This window comes from Zingiber officinale, chromosome 10B, assembly GCF_018446385.1.
Source record: "Zingiber officinale cultivar Zhangliang chromosome 10B, Zo_v1.1, whole genome shotgun sequence".
Lineage (NCBI taxonomy): Eukaryota > Viridiplantae > Streptophyta > Magnoliopsida > Zingiberales > Zingiberaceae > Zingiber > Zingiber officinale.
The window spans coordinates 20,917,429-20,928,040 of NC_056005.1; the positions used below are offsets into that span (position 1 = coordinate 20,917,429).

The 10,612-nt window shown below is 40.1% G+C and overlaps 2 protein-coding genes across 2 annotated transcripts; one reads left to right on the forward strand and one right to left on the reverse strand.

The window, feature by feature from the left end:
* Positions 1 to 1,952: 1,952 nt before the first annotated feature.
* On the forward strand, positions 1,953 to 2,456 carry LOC122029002 (vegetative cell wall protein gp1-like). Its single transcript, XM_042587966.1, has one exon. It carries the CDS (start codon positions 1,953 to 1,955, stop codon positions 2,454 to 2,456), a length of 504 nt encoding a protein of 167 aa, XP_042443900.1.
* A 797-nt stretch (positions 2,457 to 3,253) lies between these two features.
* LOC122029003 (hexokinase-2-like) lies at positions 3,254 to 9,120 on the reverse strand. Its single transcript, XM_042587967.1, has 6 exons — positions 8,959 to 9,120; positions 8,608 to 8,763; positions 8,425 to 8,505; positions 8,316 to 8,341; positions 4,385 to 4,505; positions 3,254 to 3,463 (listed from the first exon to the last, which is right to left on the reverse strand). The coding sequence occupies exons 1-6, from the start codon at positions 9,118 to 9,120 to the stop codon at positions 3,254 to 3,256; spliced, it is 756 nt and encodes a 251-aa protein (XP_042443901.1).
* Between the last annotated feature and the right edge of the window lie 1,492 nt (positions 9,121 to 10,612).

The following is a 10,612-nucleotide window of genomic DNA, read 5'->3' on the forward strand; positions in this document are numbered from 1 at the left end:
TTGATATGGTCATTTTTGATATGCATAGTAGTTTATAGCTAGTAGTAATGATTGTGTTTACTTCTGCTTTGGTATATCACTTCTTGGTTCTTGTAATCTGTCTATATTCCTATCTGTTATGCATTCATACTTATATTCTCTTATTTGTTGCCATGTTTACTCCTGTTCATAGAAATAGGGGCATACATTACCCTAATGTGTAGTAGTCTAGTTATTTGACATGTCTGACTTATGTACCTAGTTTATTGTTACCTTGATCATTGTATGGATTTATTTCCTTTTTGGTACATTTTATATGGAGGTATATACTGTCAGTATCTACATGTTTAGTATCATGCACCATCTTACATGATTGCATGCTGAGTGATTATCGTCTCCATTATTGTTGGGCACATCGCCAGTTACATGATATGTACTCACAATTACTCATGGGTTAGTGGTATATCAAGCAGGATGTGTGCAGTTTGCTCTATCAGGCTCTGCTAGTCCGCTCATGGGTAGTGTTGACTGCAGCGTGGTAGCGGACAGGGATCCCTCCTCTGGACTGTCTCAGGGAGATGAGAGCATTGAGCTCCCCTACTCTGTTTGGGGTAGGAGGATAGGTGTACTCCGACAGTATTCTGTCCACTCGGTCACTCAGGAGCAGTGATGGTAGAGTGTACAGTTGTCATAGCCCTACCCACTCGAACTCACCATCGCGTGTGAGATGACTGACTGGCGTCAGGGGTGACCATGTCATTTTTGCATCATATGCATGGATTGCATTTATTGTTTGTGCTTGCTGCATTATGTATGTTCATTTTGGTGATTGCATATGATTGACATGCATACAGGTGACATTTTGTATCTGGTCTGACGACCCTTATTTTCGGAAAGGAGGTTATGGTGAGTACAGTTTCTTCAGCCTTTTCAGTCTGTATTTCCTATTTTTGTTCAGGAAACTGTATCGCATGATTATTACTGTTAGTTATATCTTATTATGCATGTCTATCCGGTATCCGCTGAGTTGTTGAACTTACACCGTTGATTTATTCCTATTTCAAGTTGAAGCTGTCAGGAGGTTCCAGTTGCTAGTCCCCTTGTCACAAGAGTTTACGTATTGGTCTTTTGGTATTCTGGTTATTTGCTTAGAGCTGTGTTTCAGACTTGTATTGGTTTTGCACCCTGGATTTGTATGGTTTTTCTTAAGGCATTCTAATAGTTGGTCTTTTGCTTGCTTGGTAGGTTTCTATTTGGTATGTTTTGCTATGTGGCTGCCAGACGACAGAAGAGGTAAGTTTGGATGTTGTTTTCAATTTCTTTTCGTATTGTGATGATAGCCAAAGGCTGATATATTATAACTATGTGGATTGTTTCATTTTTGTATGATATATATTCCAGCTGTATTGGCTGATGATTGTGAGCCCTGTGGGCTATGTAGATAAATTTCAGATTGTCACCCGTACAGGGGAGATGCTGTCGAAATTTCTTCTGACAGGGACTTCCCCGGGGCGTGACAATTTATTTGGTATCAGAGAACGGTTTTACGAGTCAATCTGGGTATTTTCGGATTTGTACAGTTTTTTGTCGATTTTTCATGTTTCGGAATTTCGAGGTATACTTTGACGAGGACATATTTGGGGAGTTGGCAGCGACGGGACATCTCTAAACGACAAATAGGTAAAATGATTAATTTGATAATTTTGGTACTCGTGATAATACTTGGGTAATAATTAAACAGATATGAAGCGTAAACGCGTGTTCCCGCTCCGAGACGTGGTGCTGGACGACCACACAAGAGGACGTTGGCATCTCTGGCGACGGAGCCGCCAGAGAGGTCTGCTGTGATCGAGCCTATCGTTCAGGGACAGACTCCTCATGGTATTACGGGCGCGTTGGACTCTCAAAATTCGACGGTTCTAGAGGTACCTACCTCAATCGTACCCGCCATATCCACTCCTATAGAATTCACAATGTCACCGCCGGTACCACCTGTGACATACCCGGCACCACCACAACCTGTGCCTGCTACTGCATACCCGACACCCGTACCAGTAGTGCCAGTCACTCCTCCGGTACCACCATCTACCATACCTCCCTCCCCTATTACCTATATTGACCCTGCAGTGCCACCAGCGGTACTGGCCCCGACTTATGCAACAGCACCAGGGGTATCTACCCCGGCCTATCCAGCGATACCACTCGGAGAACCAACTCCAGTGGTACCGCCGGTTCTTGCAACAGTCCCTACTCACCTTATTGATATAATTGTGGCACGAGCTTGGATCCCAACTTTGGCAGAGTTGATGAAAAGTCGATTCACGCTATTCCGCGGGGAGACCGATCCGAGCATGGATCAGTCCTGGATAGAGACTATGGAGCGGACTTTCTTCCATATGGCTTGCTCCAAGCGGGAGAAGGCAGAGTTGGCTGCTTTCCATTTACGGGACGAGGCCGATTTTTGGTGGGATATATAGCGATCGATCATAGGCGAGCAGCACATCACCTGGGCGAGATTTAGAGAGGCTTTTGAGAATCAGTATTTTCCCTGGTCGTATTAGATGACACGTCGTCAGGATTTTCTGAGTCTTTGGCAGAACAATCGCACAGTAATGGAATACAATGCTAAATTTAATTGGTTAGCTAGATTTTATCCAGAGTTAGTTGCTGAGGATATGTCACATATGCTTCAGTTCATCCAGGGACTGGATGGACATCTTCAAGTAAAGATTGCGGGTTTTGGTTACTTATCTTACATAGAGCTCTTATGATTGAGGCAGCTCAATAGAGAGTGAATACAGATAAGAAAAGAAAGCAGATAGATCAGACTTCAGGGCAGACCCAGCAGCCACATGCTATCAAATAGCAACAGAGTGGTCGCAGACAGTCGGGTCAAGGTACTTTTGGGGCATCTGGTCGACCTCAGAAGTTAGGGTGAACTTCATCAGGATGTTTCGCACTTCTCGGCAGAACTGGAAATAGTCCGCCGGAGACATTTACTGCACTCGATGTGGGTCCAGAGATCACCTCACATTAGCCTGTTCCCTGGAACAGTCAGTTTGCTATTATTGCAAACTACCTAGGCACATGAACCGAGATTGTTCACTAAAAGCTCAGCATGTGGTTTCTAGTGTTTCTGTTCAAGGAGGTTAGTTCAGTCAGACAGGGACTCAGCGAGGGGGGCAGAAAGGTCAATTTTTGGATCGTCAACAGAGGGCAGCCCTACCTACAGTAGCTGCATATGGCATACATGGACAGGAGCACTCTAGTGCCCTTATGGTATCACAGAGTCCGATTTCGGGACCTTAGCATCTGACGCAGGGGAAATATCAAATGCAGCCCCAGCCACTGGTTCAGTACCAGTCACTGCCCTAGCCACCGGTCCAGTATCAGTTGTAGCCCTCATATCGATCTCTGGCTCAACATCTGACACCGACTCAGTGGCAGCCTCTGGCAATGCTACCACCTCCACCCCCACCAAAGACTGGACGAATTCACGTGGTTACTAGAGAGGATGCGCAGCGGGCCGACGGATCTATTTTCCACGGTACGGTTTTACTTTATGCATTTTATGCTGAAATGCAAATTGATACTAGTAGTTCGCATTCTTTTATTTCTCGTGCATTTATGAGGGAGATTGGTAGACTACCTGCTCTTAGACCGTGATGACTGACCGTCGTCTTATCGCACGGTGATACATTGGACATCACTCAGGAGGTCAGAAGATGCCCATTGAACTTCGGCAACAATATACTCACGGTAGATTTATTAGTACTGGAAATGGTAGAGTTCGACATTATCCTTAGCATGGACTGACTATCAACATATCATGCCATGGTTGATTGCCAGGCGAGGGTGGTCACATTCCGACCTCCGAACCAAACCTCGTGGGATTTCACTAGCATTAGGGATGACGGTATCTCGACTATTTCTGTGATTCAGGCACAGAAAATGTTGTCGCATGGTTGTAAGAGATTTCTATTGTCATTAATTAATACTGACGACAACAGTAGTCCTCAACTCTCAAATGTTTTAGTGGCCCGAGAGTATCCGAATGTATTTCCAAAAGAGCTACCAGGCTTGCCTCCTCGAAGGCAAGTGGATTTTTCTATTGAGCTAATTTCGGGGACCGTGTCGGCATCGAAAGATCCTTACCGTATGACACCGAAAGAGTTGGACGAACTAAAGGTCCAACTCCAGGAGGCAATTTCCAATTTAATGAAGGGTGTATGTCTCATCCTCATCAATGGTTCCTCTCCCAAGGATAAGGAGAGACTGGTTTGGCCGAGGGTTTGTACTTTATTCATGATGAACCTATATTCCGAGGTGGATATGGGTCGCGGTTCTTTTATGTCAATCTGTATCTAGTCAAAGATCTTTTTGAAGATGATATTCATTGAGTTACCTTTGCTACAAATACCCTCTTCATATTATAGTTGGCTTTGAGAGCGTGGATTTCCAAGGTGTCTTCATGAGGAGCCTCTACTCCTTCCAAATCTTTAGGCTTGAAGTTGATTATGTTAGGACTGAAGGAATTTAGATTCTCCACAATGGTATGATATTGTCTACCCTGGACCTACGTCGTTATGATTTTATTTTTGATCTTTCTCCAAAAGGTCTCATCCCAGTGGAGATATTTTTCCCTTATAAGTTCATGATCTTTTCCATATATTTTCAACGTAAGACTTTGTTTATAACCTTACAACCCCCACCCTCCCCCCCTCCTCAAACAAAGGACCATGTGACCCCTCTCAAGTGGAAAGTCTATCCATTTGACGTCAGATCCTCGATCCATCATGTCTTTTTGTCCCTTGGTCCAACCAACCTACTAGATTTTCCTGCCCCTCAGTACACCCGATCTATTAGGATTTACTTGTCCCTCGGTCCACTTGACCTACTAGGACTTCTTTGCCCCTTAGTTCAAATGACTTAATAGGTCTTCTTTGCCTAGTTGTAATTAGGGCTTCTCTGTCTGGCTGTCCACCAAGACATCATGCCTAGGGCTTCTCTACCTGGTTGCCCATTAAAATTTCCTGCCAAGTGTCTAATCCTCTTTATTCTAACATAGGAGCTCACACTTCTTTTGTTTGAGGTCAATATTATACTCATATGAAGCGATTAGATCATAACTCTTATGCATAGTCGATAGTTAAACCTTCTGACAATTTAGGTTTTGATACAAATTGTTAGAACCAAAGGAATTTAGATATCTCCATATTTGTATGATATTATCTACTTTAGGCATAATCCCTTATGATTTTATTTTTAGGTTTTACCCAAAGGTCTCATACCAATGGAGATATCTTTCTCATATAATTCCATTATCTTTCCCATGTATTTTCAATGTGAAACTTTGTTTACAACCTTGCAACCCCAACAGATTGGGAGTCATCCATTTACCTCTAACCGGTGCTGACTCTATAGTTTTCCATCCTTCACATGTGGTCTTTCTTGATCTGATGAGAATCTCCATTTATTGGACCCCCTAGAGATCATATTGACAATCCCTTACGAGGAAACTTTGCGTTTTCTCTTGTCCTTCTCCTGGTTAGTTTTTTGGCATGGCCAGGAAGATTCTTGGGGACCATTAGATGGTGAGCAGGTCCTCCAATCTGATTGATGATTGATCATCTTGTCGATTGGTTTATTGAGCGAGTCAATAATGCTCCGGGGATGATTTCCTAGGCAATGAACATTTGTTGACAATCTATCATAGCTCCTGAGCATACTAGTCGCATCCTTAATGGTATTTATGTAGGTAAATCATCCTATGGTATCTGATGTGAACTTTTTTTTCTACAATGGCATATCAACCCTAATCATCGTTTACTTTTGGAAGGATCATAACTAGTGATCGAAACCTAGGGAGACCCTGTGACTAGATCTCTCAACCTCTAATTAACCACTTTTCCTATTATGCAACAATGAATTATGTTTGATCCATTAAGTTCTATGATAAACTAGGGTCCCTCACGGCATATCAGGTTATACTTTCATATTTGACACTCTCATCTAGGTTTTCTATGGGTGGGAGAGTCAGGTTCTCCTTTCGGTTCATCCCTAAATCCTTATGGGATATAAATATCATACTTTTGGCATCAAGATCGGGTTAATATAGTAGATCCAGACCATAAACACATATTTCATCAAACAAGAAATATACAAAACATATAGATTAAACAAAAAGATGTTCACATATCAAAAGGACTACTCCATACATCCTAAAATCAGGAGAACTACCCCATTATAAAGGAATTACAAACTAAAGACACTAATAAAAAAGAATTCTTACAGATCAAAACAGAGAATAGAGATAGAGAACTACTTAGGGAGAAGATTTCTGGTGTCTTTTGAGTGGTTCCCTTGCGCTGAAGGTGGACAAATCGCTGGAATGGATGAAGATGATTGCTCTAGAATTTCCCCTAGAGGGGAAACCCTCTCCCAAGGAGGAGGACGAAGTCCTCTGGTCCCAGATACTTAATTCAAATGAGGAGAGCTCCTTAGTGTAGAAATTTAGACGCTCGACACAGGTCATGCCACTAGGCACGGGCGCCCATGTCGAGCATGGGAGCTTTAGATCTAACGGAGCATGGCCTGTGCCGCTGGTCATGGGTAGTTGTGGAAAAGTGGCAAAGTGGGACACGGCTTGTACCACTGGGCATGAGCAGTCGTGGTAGGTAGACCGAGCCGGGCATGACCCATGCCACTGGGCATAGCCACGCGTAGTGAGTTGGGCCAAGCTGGGCATGACCCGTGTAAGTTTGCTAATCGAAAGCAAGTTTAACTTGAATTTTAGAACATGGAGCACATTCTCAATAGTCACATTGTTGCTTAATTTCATAGACCTGATGGATTTTATCTCTATATGTCCTCCATTTGGTAGTTGCACAACAGCATGTTTAGAGATAAATTTAATTATAGTAGGTGGAGTATTAGATACGTGATCAGTGGCACGACTATCCAAATCCAATGCTATTTGTGTAAATAGAATCGATACTTAAAGTATTGATAAGAGGTTCAGTGTTACCGATGTCTTTGCGAAGGAGGGCCATAATCTAATCATATTCTTTTGTCGTCAACTGCTTGGTTTCACCCCTCTCCATTTTGGAAGCGACAGAGGAATTTATAGATTTTTTGCCTTTCGATTTGACGTCTTTTTCCATGATATCTGTGTCCCAGAGGAAACCATGAATATAGAAGCAATGATCGATGGTATATCCATCTATTTCATAGTTGGTACAGTAGAGCCTTTTGTTGCCCACTGATTGGTGAGATTCTACCTCGGTGACCCATCAAGTATTCATCTGATTTTGTGTCTTGGGTTGTGCAAAATTCACGTGTCCAAAATTGTCTCTGTTGGTCGCCACATCACTTTGTCTCTCGTGTTGTAAAATAAGAGCATGGACCTTCCGAATGTCAGGAAGATGATTCATTAAAAGTATGGATCCTCGAACAATGGAAAAAAAATCATTCAATCTCATAAGGAATTGCATGACTCATTCTTTTCTTCTCTTTCAGCGAGGTCCTTGAAGCCACCACAAGTGCAAGTGATTGGATCATGGTACGATAGTTCATCCCAAAGAGCTGTCATCTTAGTATAGTAGATTGACACATATTGGTGTCCTTGTCAAAGTTCTACAATTTCTTGATGGATTTCAAAATTCGAGTGTTGTTTCCTTGTGAGAATCTATTTTGTAAATCATTCCATACATCAGTTGTGAATTCTGTATAGATAATGCTACTTGCAATGTTGGAATCAACAGACTTAATAATCCATGAAAACACCATGTGATTGCAACGCTCTCATGTTTGAAATGTGTCATGGTCTTCCTTTGGCCTCTTGATTGTCCCGTTGACAAAACCAATTTTGTTCCTCACGCTTAAAGTTATGTGCATCGCGCGACTTCATTGTCCATAATTATTTCCTTCGAGTAGTTTGGAGACGAGAATCAGACCGAGATGATCGGAATGATGCAAAGCGAGAGGATCTGATTGGTTGCCTCCCTTCTCCTTTTTCAAGCTTTCTTCTCTCATTATTGTAGGGAAGTATATACCATAAAAAAAATATGAAAGTAAGTGGGAAGAAACCTTTGTTAATTATGTGCATATTCATGCATAATCAATTACAAGAATATATATAATTTTCTCTACTGTTAAATCTGTTCCTAATCTTTACAATTGATTACATAAAATAAGAAAACTAAGGCCTAAGTTGATATCATTTAATTACATAGAATATATCTATTTAATCAAATTGATTATGTCAATCAATTAGAATCCTTTCTTTAATAAGTCAATCAATTATAATCATTTCTTTAATAAGTCCTCCAAGTTACATCCCTGAAATCAACTTCTCAAATATCTGAAAACAACACAAAGATTTCATGAGCATTGAAGTCTGGCTCAAAAGAAAGATTGGCGTGATCAAGTTGATTAGTATCATGCCTGTTCACCAGGGTTCATGCTTTCACAATCCAATGCTCGGTCATACTCTGTCAGAGGAAGATGGCATGACTGGAAATTGCCCTACTCCATGTTTATAACCTTCAAATTCACGCATGAAAATCTATCAGGCTAAGCTACACAATGAAAATCTGTCAGAGCGCGAGGAATCAAAAGAAGCCTTACCATCTCCCCTGAGGTTGGTTGGATGCCATGCCACTTGGGCATTGCATTTGAACTCTCTACATATGCTGCATTAGTTCCAGTGCCGAGTATGACAGCAATAATAACATCTTCATCGTAGTATCTTGCACCAGCCAGAGTCCCAATCGAGTCGTTTACCTATTTTTTCAAGAATAAAATGGACCTAAATTTGCATGTTGCCTCTTCTTGGCATTTGTCAATTCAACAGGCACATCGCTCCCAACCTGATTCCATATTATATTGCCGTCGAATACACTCGTATCAAAGAAGTGAGTGAATGAAGGATAATAAATCTGCTGTTCTGTCATAAATTTAATTTGGAAAGAACTTTACGGTCTCATCGATTGAGAAACCCTTGGTCCGTTTAGACAGCACACCAGCTGAAATTGAAGATTGTCTAACTGAGAATGAGAAAGTAAAACCAAGTTCTCTCTGTCTTCCATCTTCGAGGTGTAATTCATCCCCATCAGATGCAATGAAGTTAACCAATTGCATGGCTACGAAATCGATTTGGTTTATACTTCAAAATTAAATCGGACGATACATGGTTTTAATTCTCTAGATCCATTGAAGGCCTACGTCCACAAGGCCCAGCATAAACCCCTTCGATCGTAGTTAGAGTTCTGGCCCAGTTCATCTCAACATCCTACATTCAGTCACCCGTGCCTACGTAATTATCATGAAAATATTCCGTGGGTTTTAGGCAATGCAGTTGCTTCTGAACTCACTGTTTTTTTAGTTTTTAATTTCAAAGGTGTTCAGATTCTAACTAAGTGCGTGATTGTCAGCTGATACTGCAAAACAATTGTCTCAAGCATCTTTGGACTTGAGCACTAGTATTATATTGCAGTGACAATTTGGATGAAGCCTTGCTGTATGTTCCAAGTAATATAATTAACCAGAGAATTGGTCTCAAGTGCTTGTCCTTTCGCTGTTTTTAAGAGCAAGTAGTTGGTGCAGACATTGGTTTTAGGCCTCAAGATTGTTCAGCAAATTACCGAACAGATAAAGTTTCAAAATATTTAAATCATGTATATAAATTTTAAAATTACTAAATCATGTAATCCGTGCCCATTTTACTCCTTCGTATTTATCTCAATCGATTACGATAATGTAGCAATCGATTCGGGATACTATTCATCAACTCAGTAAAATCCCAAATCGATTGTTATATATATATATATATATATATATATATATATATATATATATATATATATATATATATAATTGATTTGTATTTAAAAAATCATTAATCTCGATATATTATGTCAAATTGATATTTAAGGGCATGCATATAATCAGGAGAACTAGACGAACACATAAGATCTAATTCCATGTAATTCCAAACTCTCTAAGTTCATCAACCGATTTGACACAAATTTATTGATAGATCTAAAGAACTTCGAATGACATGGAACTAGCATCTATATATTTATTTAGTTTTACTTATTATATCTATGCCATTAAATATTAATTTAGCACATTACATTGAGAATAATAATTTTTTTAAAATCAATCAATCATTTAATAATAATAATAATAATAGATTGCTACAATATAACAATCTACTAAAGTTACTATTCATAGTCACATAGTCATGGAACTTTACCGAATCAATTGTTAGACTGTGGCAATCAATTGAAAATTTTGATTTGTATCAAAAATTCACTGCTTTCAATATAGTGGGTCAGATTAATATTCGATGGCATGAAATCAGATCTTATGTGTTCGTCTAGTTCTCCTGATTGTATATTGCCCTTAAAAATTAATTTTACATACTATATTAAGAGTAGTGATTTTTTTAAATATGAATATGTCCGAAAAATCTAATTCGATCGTGTTAAAAAAATTACTATTCTTAATATATTGGATCAAATTGATATTTGAGGGTATGGATATAATTAGGAGAACGAGATGAACACATAAAACTTAATTTCAAATCATTACAAGCTTTCCAAGTTCAACTGTCGATTTTGTCAAAAAT